The sequence below is a fragment of the Hippichthys cyanospilos genome, chromosome 11 (assembly GCF_059441005.1).
Source record: "Hippichthys cyanospilos isolate Australia breed blue-spotted pipefish chromosome 11, RoL_Hcya_1.0, whole genome shotgun sequence".
Lineage (NCBI taxonomy): Eukaryota > Metazoa > Chordata > Actinopteri > Syngnathiformes > Syngnathidae > Hippichthys > Hippichthys cyanospilos.
The window spans coordinates 20052501-20076802 of record NC_142379.1 but is presented as its reverse complement, the minus strand read 5'-3'; the positions used below and the strand labels follow the sequence as shown (position 1 = coordinate 20076802).

The window sequence follows — 24302 nt, the reverse complement described above, 5'->3', positions numbered from 1 at the left end:
ATACATATATATATATATATATATATATATATACATATATATATATATATATATATATATATATATATATATATATATATATATATATATATATTGTGGGGCGGACACTAGGACCATGTCTCTCACCCAGTAGGCATGATGCTATGATCCTTTGATGCTTTGAACCTGTTGGCTTTGTCTTTGCTGTTTTGGACTTTGTTGTATCAGTTTTGTGATGGCATGTGAAGAGTAAAGATCTCCACTAGCACAGCAACGAACGTGTGGTTTCTTCGCCTCGCCACAATATATATATTATATATATATATATATATATATATATATAAACCCAAATCAGCAATTAAAACTCATCAATATAGGTGATACGGCCAAAACTAATAATAATAATAATAATTTAAAATTATTTGTCCACAAAGTTTTACGAAGTCCACCGATTGTCATATTGGCGTGGCATGTTGGTGACAGCTGTGGGAAGCTGGATCCAAAATGCAGAGGCAGGATATGAGATGAGCTAAACAAAAATATTTATTACTCGCAGAAGCCGGGCAAAACACAAAAAAAACGTGGGATCAAAAGTAACAAGAGAAATAAAAACCAAAACCAAACTGACAGGGCGAACAACAATAGCGAGACGGGGAATTTGCGGAACTGGCACAAGTGCTGCGGGTGGCAAAAACAACGACGTTAAACAGATATTAGACAACTAAATAACTAACCTGACACTTGAAAAAATAAATAAATCAAATGCTTGACTCACCCAAACAGTTGTGCAGCGCTTATTTCAATACAAAATCCATTCTTCTTTCTTTCCTCAGAAAGACTTCAATGACTTCCTTATAGAATTTCTGCGTTTCATTTCCAATACTATATCCTTTTGTATTTACATGTTTGGTCAGCTACAGGCTCCACTCTACAGTAGTGGGGGATCCTAGTTCGAGGATTTCACAGGGGGATTCGCAGGGGTTTTTCGGTCCCCTTAAACCGCGAAAAACGAGAGCGCACTCGGTGTTCCCGTTTGCCTGCGTCCCTGCATAATGCGGCATTGTAAAATGAAATTAGCAGACATATTGTTTTTTTGACATCAAAATATTAAACATTGTCTATCTACTCTTTTATCCAAATAAACTTGATGACAAATGAATGTTAACAACTTTAGCCGCCATTTTTGTTTGATCTTGCGGAAAAAAATATTGTCACAAATGACGTCACTTCAAGAAAATAAAACAACAACTCATCTTCGTGCTTGGGGAAAAAAATGTCACCAATAAAAACAAATTCACTTCAGAGTGCACATGCTGCATACTACTTAGTATAGTAATTCAATTCTACTGTATTCGCTTCATGTCAACAATGTGCACATGGCTAATTACTGTGGTAATTTTTTTCTCTGTAGCTGATATTTATTTTGTGAGAGCAAGAGTGGGATGGGCTGGAGACGAAATCACTGAAAGAATTCAGTAAGTTCAGTGACAACAGCGTGTTAAAAATATTTATTTTGAATGTACTTAAAGTGCATGGATATCAGAAAGTTATTCGCCCGCAGCAGCAATGAATGAGGGAGGTAAATGAAGCCCTATCTAGTTAGGCATCACAAGTCTGTCTTAGGTTCGTGCCAAGTTAGCTAACGTTATTACTTGTGTCAAAACAACCATATTCTTTTGTTGAAAGAGCCGTCGGGGGAATTTGCACTGAGTTTCAACAACATGAAACGATGATAATTTTAAGAACGCAGCATTAAGCTTGTCTTAGTTGATAGATATATCGTCTGCAAACCATCACCTTTGTTCTTTCAGTCAAGTCAAGGCCAGTGAAACAGCATAACTGCACAGCATCTCCAACCCATATTTTCTGTGCATGCTTTTGAGCATCTTGATTTCACACCCATTTTGTTAAGAAGGTTAAATTGCTAATTTGATCATGGGATACATCATGCCTGTTTGCCTCTGGACATGTTTTGTTCAATCATAGAAGCACCAACCTACTTTCTGAGGTTAGTGAGAGGAAGTACAACAGATTCCGTTTCTACTATCCCTTTCTTTTATCACATCTTGGTACATTTATAAGACAAGCAGCATTGATCAGGAGCCTTGTAAAGGCAAGCTCAAGTGAATCCAAACCTCTCCTTTCATCACTAATTTCCCTCACAGCGAATCAGGCTGATCAACGCTTCTTCATTCATCGTTGTCTGTCTTTCTCTGGAAAACATTTATCTGATGTGAGACAGATCCTCACTTCCCTTCGACTGGCATTATTTCTGCTAATTGGCCTATGCGTGGGTAGCGGATGAGACGTGACATGATTTGTCTTGAATTGTGTACCACAGCACAGAAGATGGTTAAAAATAGTGATTCGGTGTGTGGCCGTAATCCTCCTATTTTCATTGCATTATACCATGTAGTTTTAATTTTATTTTATTCCTCTATTAGCTGCACCGAACATGTCTATGGCTGTCAATTTTTCATGTGCAGTGGTACCTCTACTCACAAATGTCTCATTTTACAAAAAACTCTGGTTGAAAAAGGCCTCTTGTTTGAAATATTGTCTCTTGTTACAAAAGAATATTCATGATATGAAAGGCGAAAATTGTTGTATAATATACGAGACACCAGAGCTCACTTGAACAAGACTGTAATGTAACACAGACATATGGTAATAAGAGTTTTCTTTTATCAACTGAGAGGTTGTGGGTCCGATCCCCTGATCATTTGTGACTGTGTCCAAGATGCTGATGTCTTGCTCAAGGACTCTTGAGGACCCAGTTGCTCCTGATGCTGCCATCAGTATGTAAATGAGTTGTCAGTCAGTGTAAAGAGCTTTGAGTACCTAAGGTAGAAAAGCGCTATATAAGTGTAAGTCCATTCGCCAATACATCACAATCGGCGATGTCTCAGCTGCTGGAGCTGGTAAATCTAATGTTCTTAATGCATTTTATAAATGATCGACATGGCTTGACACAAGTTCTTTGCACTGATGTTTACTGTGGTCTTTCACTATTCAGCTTTAACCACTTCGTCCACACTGTCATTCTCACCATAGAACTAATAAACATCAAATTTGTGGTGTTCTATCCTGTCTCCCCCTAGCGGGTTATTTCTATCATTGCCTGTCCAAGTCCAGGGGGCGGAGCCGCCGGCTGCACCAAGCATATTTTACTGGGGCACATGCCCCAGGATAGATCTGCTGTGCCCTGGTAAAAATTTCATCAATAAAAAAAGATCAAATCATTTTAGAACGCACATTTTACTTTCTAGGATACTTAATTACTACTGTGTCGATGTGTCACGACGCTCCACATAAGCAACGCACACATGGCTAATGAATATGGTCTTTTATTTACGTGCAAGACGTAAGCTTTATCATCAGTACTTCCTTGTCAGGGAAAGAGAAAGAGCCCTCTCTGAGTCACTAAGGATGGAATTATATGTGCCACTATCGAGCAATTAACAAGCAATGAATGAAAATTTCGCACACAGAATAAGATTTCGCTCGATCAAAATCTCTCGCTGCTCGCAATAGTCCTCGCTCCCTCCTCAACATCTAAATGTGCTTTGTGCGCACTCTGCTCTGCGCACGCGTTATGAAAGTGCCAGCCAATCAAAGCGAGCAAAATACATTGATCGACTCTTTGCTCTCCAATTAGATTGCTTGTTTCGTGCACCCGTATATAGCAAACGAGTTCGCCTCACGCCGACTTGGGCGAGACAAAGTGGATTTTTTTGGACACTATGTGCACCTGTAAAAATTAATCAATGAAAAAAAGTTAAAAACTTAACTAATTGTCAGTGAGTGATCGAGCAAGAAGGAGAGCGGCAGGGAAAGAGATAAAAGGAAACGGGCAGATGAAGTCGGTAAGTTGAGTTTAAAACATTTTTTTTATTTATTTTAGTTTTAATTTGCCTCAAACAGTAACTTCTAGATGGAAATCAGAAAGATTTTCGCCCATTCGAGGGATAAAGAAGCGGGGATTGAAAGAGGTTCGTGAAGTTCTGTTTAGCTAGGCAACTTAAGTCTTGTGTTTATGCTCATTTAGCTAATGTTATTCCTTGTATCAAGAAAAGCATGTTAATTTATTCTACAGTTGTTTGTCTTTGACTAAAAGGATCCTGTTTTGTCACAATAGTTACAATGAAAGTATACAGTATATGGTTTTGTTGCCAGACAGTATAGTCAAATTTCTCTAATTGTCACCAGAAACATAACTAAAAATGTCAGGTTTTGTTGGAGAGCGGTGGGCACGATTGCCTCAGTGTCAGAGTTCATAACCAGCTGGCTCGGGCCTCCGTGTGTGGAGTTTGTGTGTTCTCCCAGAGCCCGTGTGGTTTCTCTTCAAAAACATGCTTGCAAGGTGTATTGGACACTCTAAATTGTCCTTTGGTGTAATTGGGTGCGTGAGTGGTTGTTTGTCTCTCTGTGCCCTGCAATTGGCTGGCAACCAGTCCAGGGGGTCCCCTGCCTACTGCCCGTTGACAGCTGGGATAGGCACCAGCAAGCCACAAGCCCTCAACCCTTGTGAGGATAAGTGGCTATAGATAACGGATGGATAGATGGAAGTGCTGAATGTTTTTTTTTTTTTTGCGCACTTTGCATGCGCTCATGAATTTTTTGCGCCCCAGTTGTGCCCAGTAAAGTATTAGGTCTAGCGATGCCCCTGGGCTGTACACCTGTGTGCATTTTGTAATCAACTTCTATTTAAAGGGACAATGTGTAAAATTTAGTCCATTTTTTGTTACAGACAGTAGGAGATGATGCATTTACCATTATCTGTAGCTATAACAGACATGGCAGGCTCTGGAAGAGTGCCACCCCCATGTAATGCAGTGTATGGTAATTTAATGATAACTAGACCTACGATTATATTTAAGACGTTAAGAACACATTTATTCATAAGTTACTACAATTAATATTATAAAATAATTGATTTAAGAGCGCTTTTTTTTTTTTGGGCTTGGAATGGATTCGGCTAAAAAGGCATGCCTCAAAACTGCGATACTCTTAAAAATGCATTTTGCAAAATTAAGTAACCTTGATTGTGTAGAAAACGCCAAAATCTCATTTCGCATGGTCAATCACATCATGTCACATCGTGACATGTTTTCCCTTTTATTATTTGAATCTCATTGTAGCTGATCATGCCTTGCCTGTTAACTCAGAGCTCTTACTATTTTACTTCCAGCCCTCAATCCATCTGACTAAAAGCCATAAAGATTAGCCACCCTGGGGTGCTATTCATCTCACAATTTGTGTATTATTGTGATGTTTGTGCACTGCTTCACATCTCACTCCCGTCGGCTGTGTTAATATTGCACAGTTGGACTGCATAACCCCAGCAGACAACGTATCTCTGCGATGCTGAAGAAAAGAACAGTGATGAGGTGAGTGACAACAGCAGGAAGTTTAAGATGACACTGTAGCGATGATACCAACCGAAAAGGAGGGAGTGAGAATGGAGTGGGCTTTCAGTGACAGTGGTTCATGATGAAGATGATCACAGGCAGGCGGAGCTGTCAGCTTGTCCCAGTGTGCGATTTCATTATGTTGCTGCCTCTCCACTGGTGATTGCGTGCGGGAGAAGATTGAACGCAGAAAGTCTGCAAGATCTGACACTCCATCCAAGTACTCGTAAAGGTGAAATTACAGTGGCACCTCTATAGTCGAACTCAATTGGCTCTAGTATGCTGATCTCATACATTCATGTTTGGGGGGGAAAAAAAACAACGTTTCCCAGAGGAAGAACGGTATGCAGAATGAATGGATTGATCTTAATAGAGCTAAATCAGCTACAGCACCTCTCAGGTTCAGTGGCAAAGGAGTAGTATGATGCTGAGCCGTGTTGGAAATACGCCTCCTCTAACTTCCACACTTCTCATATGTGTGAAAAGAAATTGACCGCCGTTATACTTTTTTCCCGTTTTTCATGGTAAAGCTGATGCAACGATTTGGGATCCAACATTTAGGATGTGAGTCTGCTCATTTTTTCTTTCTTATTTTATTAAATGGATAGCATGCTGTTAGATTGATCACAGGGGAAAATATGTCTGAAGACACAATACAAAACAACCATCCTTCACATAAACATCGTATAAATCCTATACAGATACGGCCCAAAATATAAATTTTTATAAAGTGCAGGGCATAAATCATCCAGTTTACATACAGAAAATGCTGATAATGTCTTACATATGCAGTCTACAGTAAAAACATATTCCTAATACAGTGGGCCCCCGTGTTATGAGATTAATCCGTTGTTGGGCTCGTATGGCGAATTCACCAACCAGGATTTCAGCATTTTTTTTTTTTTTCGGTAAATCTTAATCATAAAAGCTGCATTTGGATTGGGCTTGGAGTGAGTTTGTTTTTTTAAGCCGCTTCAGCCTTTTTGATTGGAGAATAGTAAAGGTTGTAACTTTTTTGTTGAGTGCGAGTCGGATGAATACGGCCTGCCCGTTCAAACTAAAGTCGCATACGCGTAAGATCAGATAACTATCGAATTTAGTACCATATACCCAAGCGGCTTGGGTGACATTTGAAAAAAATCAGATCTGTGCACTTGACTCTACCATCAAAAGATCAGATACAGATCGGATAGGGGCAAAAACATCAGAAAAGTATCACTTAAGGCTTCGGTGTGAACCTAGCCCAGTCCTTCTCAAATAGTGGGGTGGCATCCCTGGGGGTGGGGGGCAAGGCGATGCCATGGCAGACGCTACTAGGGAAAAGGCTTTGTTTTTGTGTAATTGCATTTATTTAAAAAAAAAAAAAAAAAAAACATCTTCAGGCACTTGGTTATCTTGTACAGTTTTAGACTAACCTGTAACCTGTAGTCAACATTTATTGAAAATTGATTACTTTTGCTTCTTTCTTTTGTTAATGTTAAAAAGGATAGAGACGAAGATTTTGCTCATTCATGGGGTGGGGGTTTGCAAAATATAATTGAGAGGCAGTAGCCCAACCCAAGTTGCCTGGGTCGCAGGTGAAAAAACTCTGATCTGAGTCAGTCATTCAGACTGCCATCAAAAGATCAGATACAGCTCGGATAGGGGCAAAAAATCGAAAATGTATCAATTCAGGCTACAGAGTGAACCTTTGCCAAAGACGTGTGGAAACTTTATAGTCCTCACTTGAATGGTTAAAGTCCATGTTGACAAAACCAATCCAGCAATGCAGCTGAAGGTGCTTTTCGTTATTATGATCCAAAACTGTGGAACACCACTCATCTCCAATATCTTAGTTTAAATGCAATCTTCAAACTTATCTAATTTTGTTGATTGTTTTTCATTGTTTTGATTTTTGTTTGAACTATGGATTTGAGATTGAGATACTGTATTGCCATCTTGCTTTCATCCCGAAGCATATCATGCTTGCCATATACTTGCTATAGATATGAAATTAACATTGACCTGAATAGCCTATTCATCTTTGTTACAGCCCACAATATCTCATGGTCGTTTGATTGCCTGGGGGAGTGTTAAGACTTGTGTAGGCTGGAGATTACCACCTACTCCACCCTGATTGGCAGTTGGGTTCAGGAGTGCCACTTGCTGCAACTGCTGCTTAAATAGGTTGTGTGTGCAATCTTTTCCCTATACCAATTTTCCACCATCGTCTTTCATTTCAGTTTGTCAAGTAAAGGTCCTTTGACATAACATCCAATTCATTTGTTCAGTCAATTTTTTTACTTTGCCACGATTGTGTTTAGTTTTGTGTCATTTACCACCTTTTAACACCCCCAACTTCCACTTGTATGTTGGCAGTTTTAGATAGATTCATCAGGGGTGGCATATGGTTCAGTGGGGAGGGCGGAGTTTATAACACCTGCACACAAATACACAAACCCATACGCACGCACGTAAGTGCCCATTTTATTCACCAACATATCAAATTTCACAAAAAGTATATTTGTTACCTTTCAGCCTTACTAAAGTTTACAAAATAAAAATTGAAAACTGAATAACACACTGGGTCAATTTCCTCCAAACAGGTTGCTGCCAAATATTTGGTGACTGTGTGTCTATTTGAAAAAAATTAAAAACATTACATTTAAAAAAAAAAAAATTAAAGTGATCAAATTTATTGCTTTGTTGAAGAGTCATGAATACATTGACAATTTAACATAAATCAATTTAATATAACATAAGATGAACACAAATTATTTCACAGACCACCTGGAGTCTGTGGACACCACTTTGAGAACCACTGAAGTAAATGATAAAAAAAAAAGCCTTTTTTTTCAATATTTGATAAACTTGAAATGTTTTATGATTAATAGTAATGTTGATGTTTTATGAATAATATTGATCTTGTGTTTGTCCTATTTTGGACAGTATTAAAAATGAATAATAAATCCGAAGTTGCTATTTTAAAAGTGTATGAATACATATATATTTTATTCACCCAAATTATTTCGTGGATCCCACTTTGAGAACCACTGTTTTAGGGTATACAATAACAGATGTCAGCTAGAACCCTCACAAAGGACTATTTTGTTCGTTGACTGGTCAGTTTGTCAGCAATTTGTTGGCTAATCGTATCATAAGTGAATCGTATCATGTTGTTGAAAATTCTTTATTATCATAACTTAATTCTTTATTCATATAATTTGTTTGCAAAGACTTCCCAGAACCATTGTATAACCACATACCTTAAAGCGGGCTTTAGTTCTTTAAGGTATATCAATAAAAGAAAAAAACCCATCAAGATTTGACATTGATTTAAAAGGTTTTTAAATGATGATATTGTACAGCTTAAATAAAAGTCCATACTGGTGGTCTTACCATTTTTAGCTGTATATCTATTGTGTATTTTAAAATGGAACCAAAACTACAGTATACACTAAGCACCCCTTCACTAAGTACTGAATACTATTGAAATGGTATTTATAATAAAATAAATGATAATTTTCTTTCACTCTTGTCAGTCATCAATCATTTTTTACTCAAATGAGGAAAAAAAAAATAAAATAAATGATAATTTTCTTTCACTCTTGTCAGTCATCAAGCATTTTTTAGTCAAATGAGGAAATAGCAATGTGCTACAGAAAACTAAAACAACAATTATATTGTTTTTTATGTAGACTTTATTCATCCTGAACATTTTGGTGTTATTCCCAAAAGAGGTGCACATGGTCTATCCCACCCGGTATTCAGTAAGACTGGAATACTGTATTTTAGTTCAGTTGACCAACGGGGGTGACTTTCTGAGCTTGCTAATGGGGAGATAATTATTGTTGAGCGGCCATTTAGAAGGAGGTGCAGGCTTCCCACGCAGAGCTTTGTATGTTATTTACCTACAGTATATACGCCTTCAGGAGGACTCCCTGAGATAGGTAACAGAAAAATAAGTGCCATATTCGGCCTGCTAACTCAACTATGGGCTGACTTGACCGACCTCTGTTCCAACCAGGCAGCCATGATCCACCATCGAATGCCCACCTCGTGCCGGCGTTCAGTTGGACAGCTCCACTGGCGTTTCCCTGCACATGGGATGGCCTAAGTGAGCATGCTAACACTCTTTGCTTCCCAATCCGATGCGTCCACTCAACAGCGAGGTCAACGCACCCAGACATCCACCCAACCGCCCTGCCAAGGAGCTCACCACCTTGTTGGCATTCTCTCCAAATGCGCCGCGTCCTTACAACTTGGCTTCCGTAAATTCAGTGTTAATTTTCTCCCAGATTAAGCCAGGCAAGTCTCGGCCCATAACCTAAAGGTGTAACCTTTCAAGTATTTGTACAACCATAGTAGTTCTCCCCATCTGCTGTCAGGATAGTTGTAAAAAGCACTCATGGCGCATTGTAGGGCTCTATAAATCCTACCCGGGGGTAGAGAACTCTGGTTCTTCAAGTCGTATCCCTGTTTTCGAGCTCTCACTTTCAACACACCTGATTGAAATGCTCAGGATCTTTATCAGGCTTCTACAGAACTTGCTGATGAGCTTATCCTTTGAATCTGGTGTGAGAGAAGAGGGTCACATCAAAAACAGGCAAGATATGACTCTCTCGGAACTAGAGTTCCCTACTACTGATCAAACTTGTTCATCTTTTACATGTCCTGTAATGAAATCCTCTTCATGAAAGTGAAATGTGAATTTGCATGGATGGATTGCTACGGTGGCGCCGAAGTGCAATACACACGACCAAAAAAATTAAGCAAAAAAAAAAAAAAAAAAACGCCTTACACGAGAGTACACAAGAAATACGTTTTTCTTTTATTGACATTTTTTTTTTACCTAATTTCTATACTTCACATTACGTAATCATTTTGCGGGCCGGATTAAACCCGTTAGCGGGTCTGACACCACTGCTTTAGCAGTTTACAGTACAAATGAAATGATTTGTAATGTTTTTAGGCTGAAGCAAACCTTCCACTGGATGTGTAAGGTGCCAAATCAGCTCCATTTAGAATGGCAAATCCATATTTGCAATTATGAAATTATTTCCAAAGTAATGTAAAAGTACTGCAAGTACTTGTGTAATGCCTTACAGTTCAAATACAGTAATAATGTAATAAATTGCTTTGAAATTACAGTAACAAGTAAGAAGTTGAGCCACCCATGTTTGGGGCTTTATTTGGCGGCACTACTGTAGGTTTGTTAACAATCGACTTGAAATTGTTGGATAAAATAATGTTACGCACTTCTCATCCCAATTCATCCATTTTTTTAGATTGGTTAAACTGTTGGAACTGTTTCGTCACGCGATAATAGCCCTTTTGCTGTCCGACTAGATACGTTTTATAGTTCTTCCTAATTCCTTTGAACATATAAACGTTACTGAATGAATATACTGTATGTATTGACAATTACTTTTATTTGCTGCTTATTTTGTTTTTGTTCTCAAAGCTTGAAATGTGTTTAGTATATGCAATGTAATTCCTTACTCTACCAATCTAAAACGTCGAGCAGAAGTTATACTCCTAATATGTTTCCATGCATCTCAGCTCAGATGCCTCAAAACCATAAGACACGTCAAAGCCTTTAACAGCACTTCATTGCCATAATTTCACACATATATGCTGAGAATGATGCAGATTTAATGTCAGTGCTCAAAGTCTGGCTGACAGTAAAACCGAGTGTAGAGAGCAATATACACTGTAGGAAACAACAACAGAATCAGCGATAGCATATTTTTGAGCACACATCTGTATGTACCAGGCAGCATTGTAAACAGGATTGCTCATTGCCATGAAATATGCTTTCTCATATGTTAATGATACTTCACCCTGCAAAGGCTGCACATATAGTTGGTACCCATTATGAACATGCTTTCAACCGTGCACACATACTTGATGTGATACTTTCTTCCGTGACCAGTCGTACAACCATACTATATTGAAGGTCATCAAATATTTAAATGCTGGCTGTAAGGCTTTGTAAATAAAATATCACTGCTGAAACTGGTATGACACGAATACACCTTCACAGGCAGAATATAGAATCATCTATGTAAGAATTTAAAGAAAATAAACTATTGTCTGATGGTCTTAAACTGGAGAATTAAAAAACAAAAACACAGAAAACAAAACGGGGTCAATGTTGTCCCTTGAAGCACAAACCTTTTTGAAAATGTTTGCAGAAACAAAATAAGACAAAAAAAAATAATTAAGCCAAACATAGGTGCCCTTTCTATTCACCAACAGATTCAATTTGACAGGTATATTTGTTACCTTTCAGTTATACTGAAATTTGTCAAATAAAAATGGCAAATTATATACAATTTCCCCGAGACAGAATGCTGCCAGTTATTTAGCCAAAAACAGCATTATAAAATACAATGCTGCTTTAGCTTTGCTGGCTTCATTACCTAGTTAGCAAGCAATTGTAGATCCAAAAAGCATCTTGACAAATTTCTAAATTATCCAATTTTTAAAAGTATATTAAACTGGTTAAATTGACTGCTTTATTGAAGAGTGTGAATACTCACAATTTAGTATAAAATTAAAATGAAATGAACACAAATATATACAGTGTCCCTCCTACTTCGCGGTCTCAGGTATCGCTGTCTCAGTACTTCGTGGGTTTTTCCAGGAAAAATTAAAAATATTTCAAAATAAAAAATACATTAAAAAAGGTGCAAAAATTGAAAAAAAAAACAAAAAGCAAAAAAGTACATTATACAGTACTGTATTCATCAAATAACTAAGTAATATTAGTTAATAACTATGTTAAGAATTCTTCAAGCGTTAGAGTTCTTGATGGTTTTTTAATCTTATTTTGAAATGCATGCTTTTAATTTGTTGGGTCGCGTTGCATTTCCGTTTCCAGTTTTACGTTCTCTGCGCGTAATTCGGCTCGTTACGGTGACGTAGTGAACGACAACGTAAACTCAATAAATATTTAATAACTGTATGGTCTACATTTTCCAACTTTATTACCAACAACAGTGATCGTAATACATTGAAAAGGCCTTTAGGGGAAAACAAATAATATCTTAACTGTTGCACGAGTGAAAGAAGGTTGACAATAGAGAGATGGATAGACCGTTTCGATAGAAAGTTTGCTATTATAACAAATGAAAGAGAAAAAGAGAGGACAAACTGAGTTCATGAAGGTAGCATAAAAAAAGTAGAGGCATCGTAACCCACCCGATCCTCATCAAGCAGACACAACCAAACTCTAAGTATGACACACAATCAAACACACTGTAATTATGACACAATGATGATTATATGATGACAACGGAAAAAAAAAAAAAAAAAACTTTTCATTCCCACAGACAAGTTTAGCCTTTTATTAACATGGTGTTTAAATTCGCGCCCCTGTAGGTGAACGAGTTACAATAGCAGTGCTGCAAGCTGTACAGCAGCAGTCCCGACAACTCTTAACAGCTTACACTTTTTTCTGTGAATAATTGATGGCCTCCGTTCCATTGGTTGCTTGCTTATAAAAGCCCTCAAATGATGTTAGCTGATTTTTATTTGACCAGGTTCATGTGGTAACGTCAAAAATTCAAGAAAAACAAGAAGTCCTTGTTTACCATTGGAGAGTATTTTAGTAAAACGTTCCTGTTAACGTTAATGAACGATACATTTGCCATCACTTTAGAGACAGAGCTGTGCTTCCTCCCACTGCAGAGCAGAGTGTGTTTTGCTCACAGCTATTTTAATCAGGCAGTTACCAGGTAAACTAGAAAGAAACGCTTGCGTTCTTTTCCCTTGAAGTACCCCCTCTTCTGTCTTCCTATGATACACTTGGCACACTGTCCAATATCCTGTGCTGAGACCTGCATCATGGCGATGTTGATTGTGTCTTGTGTGCCCGTCTACCATTGCTCAAAACGTTAATCCACATGCTTCCCAATGCTGCCTGTTTTGAAATACTTCACTGTTTGCATCTCTCAAGATTAAATCAATAGTTCTTTTTTTTCTCTCTTCGCACGTCTCAATTTCTTCTTCCCTCATGGCTGCTACTACACAAGCTCTGCTTATATTGCCGGGCACATACTGTAGTGGCTAGATCTGATAGATGAACAGCATACTATTTTAAGACGAGTGCCCATTGTGTAAGTTGTTATACTTCAAATATCTCCTCAGTTCTGTCATGTTCACGTTTCAAAAACATTTGAGAGGTGGTGCAAATGTACAGGACCCTTTTCTTATCTTTAGGGATACTTCCACAATTGTTACATGTTAGCAGCAGAGCATTTCTACAGTAGAGGAGGTATTATAATCTTTCATTGCAAGCGACCCGCAACATACTGACTATAGAAGCTCTGGTACCATCTGTTACATTTGGCAAAGAATAAACAACTTCTATTCTTTCAGCTGACTCCAGAGAAGAGATTTTGACCAATGTTTCTGGAGAACATATTCTTGGGAACGAATAGAATAGAGTAGATTAGAATAAAATAGAATAGAATGGACACATTGGAAAGTAAGGTTACAAAAGGTTTGGTTAACGTTTAAGGAACCTATGAATATTCTCCTCTCATTTGTCAAGTTAAGTCTGTCTTGCATATACAACAACAGTTTATAAGAATAACAATATCAGTGTAATCATTGCTCATGTTGATTTGAATTCTTGTTCATATATATTTCCCGAATGAAACTGAAAGGAAAACCTGCATCTTCATTTATGGTCGTACAAATTGTGAATATAATTAAACAAAATAGAAAGGAAAAGAAGACTGCTATGTGATTTTTTCATTGATCATACAATGAAAATTCATATGAAATTTGGACAACTATATCTGAATTGAAATTGGTAAACAAAACTTTACTAATGGTCCAATTGGGCAAGCACTATTAAATCTAAAGGCCCATGGCAAAATAATATGGCAGCATATGGTGAAATCTGAATTTCAATGAATGAATGAATGAGAGGTCAGTCAATAAGGTTTATACATTTATAGTGAAATTATTAGTTTGGTTCGCCTTGAAGACTTGACAAATGGATGCCCAGGGGATGACTAATGACAAATAAATCCTGGCGCTAGCATGGACGACTTTGCTGGGTAAAAACAAGAGTTTTTGTAAAACATCGTTTTTGACTGTTCTTATTAAACTGAGAGAGGCACGCGTATCTTAGTAACAGTACAATGACTGTTACAAAGGGAGGAGAAATGAGCAGATGTTCCAAATGAGAGCTAAGGACGAGAAAATTATATCGTAAAAATATTTCCAACTGATTCATGAACATGTGCCTCTCCCTTAGGCTAATGACCGCGACAGGGGGGCTTCCACCACAGCCACATAATGAAGAGAGTTGGGTGGTAACTTGGGGGAGATCCGCTCGCCCACGGCGCTGCTATTGGTTTATCCGTGACGTGATGACACGGAGGAGTCGGCATGAGGACTTTATAAAAGCTTCTGTGCGCGCCGGGAGACATTCACTGCGAAACCAACGCTGTTTAAAAGAACCCCAAACCTCCAAACAAAGGTGCACCATGAGCGAGGTAAGAATATTTGACGTTTTCAGCGTATTTTATTTATTCACGGTCTTTGCAGAAATGCGCACAGACTGAAGCATCAGAGGGGAAGCGCTTCCGCTGCGATTGTCGACTCACCCCAATACGCGCTTTCATATGATGTCACATATAATGATGTTTTGCGCACATATAGAACGTTAAATAAGGCGCATCATTCGTGCGTGCTCCCTCGGGGTGACAGTCTTTGGTTTACGCGCAGCTCTTGGCTGCTTCTTTTTCAGATACCAATCATATTGTCAAGAGAGTTGATAAGTGGACTCGTTAAAAAGTGATACAATAGGCGTTATTGTGGACAGTTTTGATTTGCTTCTTACAAATTTCAGGAAGTATTTTCAAGTTTAATAATTGTAGTATTGAACTGAACAACTGAACTGAACAAACTGACGTGTGCGTGCGTTTATGACCATTATTTCGAAATGGAATGTCGCAAGCTGGCATAAGACATCCACCACACACCAAGTTGTTAGTGTTGAAATAGGGCCTATTGAGTTGATTTTTGGACATAACAGCACCTTTCGGCGGGGAATTATGATTGCGTTCTTGCCAAGTATTTGCTCACATCCAATATTGCACTAAAGATGGTGCATTTTAATCCATTTTGCAATGGATAATGAACAACATTCAATGCTGTTGCTGATGTGCACTCTAGTGGTGCGTGAAAATATTGGCTGTGAATGATTCCATGGGATTCATGTGTCTCTTGGTGCACGACTATAACCATAAACATCATGGAATATCTTTAATGGGAACTCCAGTTGAGGGAATTGTCTTGTTTGTGCATTTGTGTGTAAACAGATATGCGTGGTTTTACTGCAAGATGTTCCTACAAACAGATGGAGAAACCTATATTCATTGGCTACATCTGTTTTGTCTCGAGTACTGTGCTTCAGTTCAAGAGCTATATTAAATAAAGTATTAGAGAGGTAATAATGCTTAGTGCTGATTGACATTTAAAATTTTACCAATGCAAAATTGAAAATGCACAACAATTAGGCCTACTTAGTCAATTAATTGATCAGTGAAACAGCTGACAATTACGAAGAATCACCCATCCGTCCGTCCATCCATCCATCCATCCATCCATCCATCAGTAGCCGCTTATCCTCACTAGGTTTGCTGGCTTGCTGGTGCCTACCCCAGCAGTCTTCAGGCTGTAGGCGGGGAAGACCCTGGACTGGTTGACAGCCAATCACAGAACACACATGGACAAACAACCGTTCACACAGCCAATAACCTGAGGAGAATTTTAGAGTGTCCTATGCCCCTTCCATGCATGATTTTGGACTGTGGGAGGAAGCCGGAGTGCCCAGAGAGAACCTACGCAGGCTCGGAGCCAACATGCAAACTCCACACAGAAGGCCGAAGCGAGCTGGATTTGAACTCAGGACTCTTGAATTGTGAACGGGATATGCTAACCAATCTTTCACTGAGCCCCCCTATTACGTATAATTGGTAATTGATAAATTGTGTATTGGAGCAATTGAAGAAAAATGAGCTGTCTTCCTACAACCAGCAGAGTTGACACTAATTTCATCTCATCTAATTTACTGTCTAAAAAAGTACACTATAATGGCAGCCGTGAGACGTTGAGCTGGATCCATTCTCAGGGAATCATTAATCATTGCAATACAACACCAAAATTAAAATATGAACATTCAGAGGAAGATCCTTAATCATTAGAAACAGTTATCCATTTTATATAGTCGCTTATCCTGTCTAGGGTCGCTGGCTTGCTGGTGCCTATGCCAGTCATCTCTGGGCAGTAGGCGAGGACACACTGGACTGGTTGCCAGTCAATCGTAGGGCACACAGAGACAACCCGCATTTTACACTCACAATCACACCCAAAGACAATTTGGAGTGTCCAATATACCTATCATGCATGCTTTTGGAATGTGGGAGGAGAACGGAGTGCCCAGAGAAGACCCACATGAGCACGGGGGAACACGCAAAATCCATACTGGAAGGCCGGGACATACTGGAATTGAACACTGACCTCTGAACTATGAGGCAGGCATGCTAACCACTCTTCCGTTGTGCTACCCTCATTAGAAACAGTATTTTAAAAACCATTAAACGTTCCGGCCCTTTTTTTTTTTTTTTGGTGAAAACGCATCTCGATTCTCAGTGTTGTAGTTCTATTCTACAGTACCAGATATTCAACTTATGCTTCTCAAACAACTTGAGAGCTCTAATTACATTGGCATTAGGTAAGTTCAATTTCAACTACATATCTGAAATTTAAAATCCTGACATTTCTGAGCCTGTATTTAATAACTTGTGATGTGGACATAGTATGTCAACATAGCTGTAAAAATCCAAGTTTTCTGTTTGTATGTTATCTCGCATTACAGTCAGATAGGCAGATGTCTTTTAGCCGTTGCAGAAAAAAGGCTACACTGTGATTATAATCAGAGATGCACATAACTGGTATGCATGCAAAATCACTGATGCTATTGCATGTGCTTCACTTGGCGCAAATGCGTACCAACCTAACTTGTACCCATGACAACAACCAAGCCTGAGCTGAATGTTTTTTTTCCATTAAAAGTGGGTCCAAGATGTGCTGTGGCTTGACTTAAATGTTGTGTAAGATTTACCGCTCATGTCCTCAGCTAGCAGACAACACTAATGCTTCTGATACAGGATCGAAAATAGTCAGTCATCCTTTATTTGACATGTATGAAAAGAGCGTATGAATGTAGCACAATTTATGGCTAACAAACAAGCTAATCGAAAAGCAGCGGCTAATCACCTTCTAGAGACAAACTGCAGGAACAACGCAAGCTCTATGTAATTGTTTTCTCCTTGACTTATTTAAGCTAAGCATGCATTTCTCATGTCTTCCTAATCTGAGGATATTTGTTTGTTTAATGAAGCTGCTTGGACTGGCTCTTGGGCTGCGTATCATTCTCATGAAGGAGATCGTTTACGTTGTCACTTTATAGTTGACGGAGAATTTAGCTCTGACTTCCTTGGACCTATTTAACCGGTTCCCGAACAAATATTAGGAAACTTTTCAAGGACACAAGGCTGACTATTTGCAAACACAGACGGTGCGTTGCTAATGTGTGAGAAACACCTGAGAAGACGTTAAGGAAGAATATTGTCAAATAAAGAAAGGGTGCCTACTAAATACTATTTATTGGTCCTCGTCAGTAAGCAGTGAAAGAAATGACGTGTACTCTTGATTAAGTCATACATTACAAGAAAATCTTCTCGGTGTTTGATAGAAGGGATACCGCAAAGTGAAGCTTGCATCAGGGAAATGCTTTGGCATAGAATTTGCAGTCTACTCATGTTTTTGAGAGCATTGATTTCCCTGGATGCTTTAAAAAAATGCTATTCAAAGAAAAGAAAAAAAAGTTCAGGAAAAAACTACAAACACAGATGGCAGCATACAGAATAAAGATGTTATCTACTCTTCTCGACAAAAGCCCAGTTTCCACAGAGAAATCTACGCAGCACTATTCTAATCATTTTGTCTGGTACATACTGCTTTGTATTTCCAAAAAAGTAGCCCGGTTCCAAAATGTAGCCAATACTTTGGAGGCTATTGATTGACCTGAGACAGATTTAAATGTGTGGAGCCCAAATCACCCAGGAAAGAAGCCAGCATTAGCGACAAACGATGAAGCAAAGAAAAAGAATAAAACAGCTTTGGTTCACGCAATCTTCCTCTTAAAGTAAATATTGTCTCCTCTTTGACACAAAATTCCAAAACACACCTCAAAAAACACCAGGTACATTAACACATGCTCACTCTCTTTTGGTTTTGTGATGTACGGTCACTGTTAATGTGACGTCACTGGCAAGGTGCACATCCTCCTCATATGTTCAGAATCTAAGTCTATTCATTTATTAGTGGTTCATTATTACTGCCCTTATGCTCGATTAGTTTTTTTTTTTTTTTTAATTATTGCCAACCTTATTATTTGCTCGAATATGGAAAGTAGTCTGCTCCGAGAAGTGAAAAGAATAAGAATTTCATTGTGTGGTATTACTATGCATATGACAATAAAACTCTTGAATATTGAAAGGTGAGAAGGGGGTCTCGGATAGTGGCGGTGGAGATGCAATGTTCTTTGGCGAGCAGAATAGAGTAGCGCAGAGCCGAGTAGATACCATCAGTGGAAACGTGGCTTTAAAATACATGTCTGTCATGACCTCAAATGGCAAATGTAGACGTCAGTACACTTTGCCGCAAGCTGTTTGTAACAAATTGTTCGCTGGGCGGCTTAATAAAAGATGCATACTGGGTGTTCACACACACAACAGGAGCCGTTTGAATAATTGAACCCCTTTCACCCGCAGCAAAATCGTGAGCCTTTGATTTTGCGTTAATATGCAAAGTAAAGCGACGCTGCCACTTCCTGTTGATTAATAAAGGTGTTACATTAGAGTAGATGTAGTGTGAATGGAAGCAGGTTGAGGTGCAAATGAGATGATTATGTTAGTCACAGCAGTGAAGAGCAGGGGGATGCTGAATGAATGTCATAAATCTGTTTAGTGTCCAAATATGACCAGAAGGAATACATTGGAGATAAAGTCACCACCAGCATCTTTTGCCTGGTCCACTCTTTTTCATCAACTCATGAGTGACAACTATCTATTCTATCATTTCATACCATTTACCATTCATATACTGCATGACCTCATTAGGGCCAGACGACTTATGGGTGACAGTCAATCACAAGGGTCTAAGGCAGACGTTCATACTCACTTTTGGTGTAAAAGTGCGTTGTTGTGGCCGGGTCCTCATCGAATCCAAGAAACATGTTTGAGATATTTTAACGACTGCCATAACTTTTTGGCATTGCAAGAATAAGTGATAGATTCTGCCCCCCAGCCCTTTACTCCCCTTCTGTGGGTGATAAATGTGTAACGACTGCGACAATGTAGGTCTTACCCTCATAGATTCTTAAAATACTGACTCGTTCCACTCACAATTGGTGACATGATCAATATTTAAACTGGTTTCTTAGTAACAAGGGGTGATTTTGCCTATATACTCAATTTACCAATCTGCCCAGTCCTGCATCATGCTGAGAGCTGTTTTGCCCCACCCATCTACAGGAGCTAAAAAAGTCAGTGCAGTAATCTGTCACAACTCACTGGTTGTTACATAGCAAAATGGCTCCAAGTGCAAGAACTGAGGTAAGGCATGAGTACAGGATATACCAAAAACAAAATGTTTATTTTCCAAAAATAAAACATCAAGGAAAACACAGCCAAGGAACTAAATATGAGAATGCTGATGAGACAATGAGAAATGCTTGCACAAAAGACAAATGGTTGAAAGGAACTGATTGGCAAACACAGAGGACCATTTTGACCAGCACAGGTGGACGGAATTAAACTAAAGAAAGATAAGAAGGAAAAGAAAACATGACAAACCAGACAGTAATCAGTGATGTAGTACAGCATGCGTGGCTGAGGCTGGTCCCCGAGAGGCTGGTGCCCCGAAAGACATAATCCAGCCTGTTTTTGATGTTTCCTTTCAACCAACACACCTGATTCAAATGTTCAGGGTCCTTATCAGAATTTCGATAAAAATGTTGATAAGCCAATCATTCGAATCAGGCTTTTTACTCAAAACCTCGAAAACAGGCTGCATTGTGACTCTCGAGGACTGGACTTGGCCACCCCTGCAGTACAGTAACAATTGCACAGAAAAACATGATGTTATTTAATGAGTACCCTTCTGACAATGTGCATCTCAGAAACTTCCACAAAGCAATCACGAGTTATATGGCTGCATGATTATGTCCAAAAGAATCAGCTACTTTTCCATTCACCTGTTTTTATTTTGGGTTTTGTTCATAGATATTGTCAGATTTTACAGTTGTCTATTTTTATATATTTTTATTTCTTTATTTCATTTTTACTTGCCACTGAGGTTAGAGAGTCACGTAATTTCAATTCTCTGTCTGTCCTTGCACATGTGGTAGAATTGACAATAAAGCAAACTTTGAACTTTGAATAAATTTGAAATTGAATTTACAATTGTTAATCACGATTATTCATCATGTTTGGTCAAACGTGTCGATTTATTACACTTTAATTAAACAAGCAGTACATAAACAAGGCTTCAAAGCTTGACACTAACACCAATGAAAAAATTGAAGCCTACTTAAAACCAAGCTCATACTACAACAGGCCAGTAACAACACCTACAACTGGCCTGTTTTTTGTTTTGTTTTTTTTTGCAAGAAAATACAGTACAAAAGGACCAGAATTACTCGAAGTATGGATTTAGCAGTCAAAATGTAATCTTTGGTAATCTCAAAATGGGTCTCAATTGACAGCACGATGCATTGCCCTTTAAAGGCTTCTAAAGTGTAACTGAAAGCGCGCCCGCAAAGCCAACTTCAACGTCGTCATTGCGTCCCACTATCTTACTGTGTTCAGATGGAGCGCAAAATATGGCGTCGCTACACTCCTTCGGTAGGCTTTCAGTTGAGACTGCTGCTAATGCTACCGCCCTTTCAGCCACTGCTGCAGGATTTCCTCACTTGCAATTTTTTAAGTTGAAGTCTTACCCTTGCGTTTGCCCCTTGGTGGTAGGATGACTGAAAGTGCTTGATTTGACAGCCAACTTTTAAAATGTTAATATCGCCGGGGATCAGTTTAATTAATCATGGCAGCCAATATTGTGATCGCGATTACATTTCGATTAATTGTGCAACCCTACACGAGTACCAACGAATTTATCAGTTGTGCCTAAAAATGTGTCTAGAAGTGTATCTACACAGATCCCCAAGGTACACTGCATCTTTACTTTTTAATTATACTCCACCACTCCCAAGCTCTGTTTGATTCTTATACCAGAAAGCTACTCAACAACTCCAAAAATGATTAAAAATCCAACAGAACAAGTCCCTAAAGCTTCTGTCAGCATGTGCATGTCAAAGAGAAATGAACAAGCCGCCAGAAGAAAAAAATGTCCGTTGCTCCAGATAGTGGAAAATAGCTGACTGGGATGTTTTAATCCCTTTTCCCCTCTCTGCACAGGCAAGAGGTTAAGCTACTGACACTGTTCCTAGACATCATCGTAACACTATTGCACTTATCGAGGGCTTGCTTACTTGAATTTAATCTGTTAGATTATGTTATGGGTGACATAACATTGCAATGAAAATGCTCTTGCGACAGGTCTCAAGAGCTTCACTCGTGGCTGTGAGTGGCGAACAATCAATGAGGTTCACAATCAATTATGAGTTTATGTTAAATCCTTTACTAATATTGATTTACTCTCCATCCAGATGCACTTTCCTAATTAATAACAGAGCTGTCCCATTCTGTGTGTGTGTGTGTGTGTGTGTGTGTGTGTGGGGGGGGGGGTGTTCACACTAATTGGGTTTTATTGTTTTTGACATACTTTACATTTTCCATGCTTTGCTGATCAGTATTTACATTGTATAATTAATTGCTATTATTATTATTGTTACTATTGGTATATACATGTATGACCATATTTTACGGTCTATAGGGCACAATTAAAACCCTTTAATTTTCTCAAATATCTAGTGCCTCTTATCAGGTGCACCTGATGTGTGGATGTCACATTCAAGTTGAATATACTTTAACTTATTTGTTGTATTGGTTTGCTTCCCGTAATGCGCAATACATCTCATAACCTGGTTAACCTTATAACCCAGTCAGTCCTAGAAATTTATGAATTAGACCTGGCCATTGAGACAGCGCCAACATTACGGTTAGAAAAAAAAAAAACATGGTCTTTTTGCGAAAGCAGCGGAATTTTGGAGATGGCGCTTGTATTGAATAACAACATACTGTCACAGTGCTAGTTTCAGCCTGTTCACAGACTGCAGTTTTCTGACTGCATTCCATTTATCAGCCCAGTCACCAACAGGTGCAACCAATTTCTCTGTTGATAAAAATGTTGGAGACTACTGATTTAATTGACTTTAACAGAGACTGGCACGTTCCTAAGTAATTGGACTAAAATACATGATGGAAAGAGGAGCCCATTACATTGATAGTTGGAACAAATGAGGCAAACCACAAATCCTCCTGTCTCAGTCGAGTTTCATTGACCACAGTGCGTGGTAATACAATGGCGAAATAACACAAGGGAAACAATGCAGGTGGGTTTACCTCATTATCCAACAAATGTACATTTAGGGCTTGAGTAATCCCATTGTTTTCCTCTCGTGGTGTTTTCATCATTTCTCATCTATGGCTTCAAGCATTTGCGATCCATCTCATCATAAAATTTGACATTCGTGGATTTCTCCATTAGCATCATGATAACCTCCAAATGTATCTTAGGATGGAAATCACAATTTTATGGAGGCTCCAAAATTTGTCTGCCTTGGTCTCTGCTGACTGGCAGAGCCCCAAGAGGACCTGCTGTGTCACTATGTTCAGACACTAAGAAGCTTTAGAGCATGTTCTACAGGATTAGGGGACTTTTGTGGATTGTGCCATTCTGTTGGGTCTTGGCCTCCCACGTTGGTGGTTACATTTTCATATGCCATCGATGGATCCCTCCCAGAGAGACTGGTTGACTCTCTTTTATGCTTAATCAGTTGATTATCTTCTTTACTGGAGTGTTTCCATTCATTTGACCCCATTTTGGTAGACTGGTGCATATGCACTTGGTGCTAGAGGTAAGATCTTAAGCCCAAACCCAAGCCCGACGCGGCCCGAATTTCTATAATGTCTAACGGCCTATAATGTCTTTCATTATGTTCGGATTGGGTCGGGCCGAGCTTCTATCTCTCAGACTTTTTTTTAAAATAAATATATGTTTGTAAAAATATATGCTTAAACGATTTGTGGAATGTGGATACTAAACTAAGGAATACTTGTTATAAAATAAATAATTTGGATAAAACAGAGAAGGCGCTGTAAGGTAATTGCTATCTAACTACTGTACGAGCTGCAGAGCCAGAGCATGCTCTGCGCACGTGAACGCCGCCCTCTCAATAATCTTCCCCTCCACAAGTCCGCATCTATTTTGACCTGGTATCCCTGATTATGGAGCAGCAAGAAGTCAAGGGTAAACTAAAGACAGGGGAACGTAAAAGGCAAACACACACCGGGAAGAGTGAGGTATGGAAAAGCTTCATATTGATAATTGAAAATGCTACAGAAACTTGCGTTGGCTTCGCTGAATGTAGTCAATGTGGCGCTTTGCTTTCTTTGAAGAGCAAAAAGGCTGGCACCTTGACACTGCGCATGCATTTAAACAGCTGTCCTTCGCCCAGTATTTCTCCGCGTAAATAAGCAAGTGCGCACCAATGACGGGTGGCCTTAAATATTTCTCCGTCAACTCTTAAAAAAATCCATCAATAATGGAAAATTGTCGGTTAATGTAACCTCTGCCGACACAGATATTTAAAAGATGTAAATGTTT

The 24302-nt window shown here is 38.8% G+C and overlaps 1 protein-coding gene across 1 annotated transcript in view; it reads left to right on the top strand.

Annotated features, from left to right (window-relative positions):
- The first annotated feature begins 14719 nt into the window (after positions 1 to 14719).
- Positions 14720 to 24302, top strand: part of pcp4b (Purkinje cell protein 4b) — a 48857-nt gene continuing 39274 nt past the window's right edge. The window contains exon 1 of the mRNA XM_088426752.1: positions 14720 to 14884. Within this exon, the coding sequence (XP_088282878.1) occupies positions 14759 to 14884 (126 nt within the window). The 5' untranslated portion in view covers positions 14720 to 14758. The remainder of the gene's footprint in view (positions 14885 to 24302) is intronic.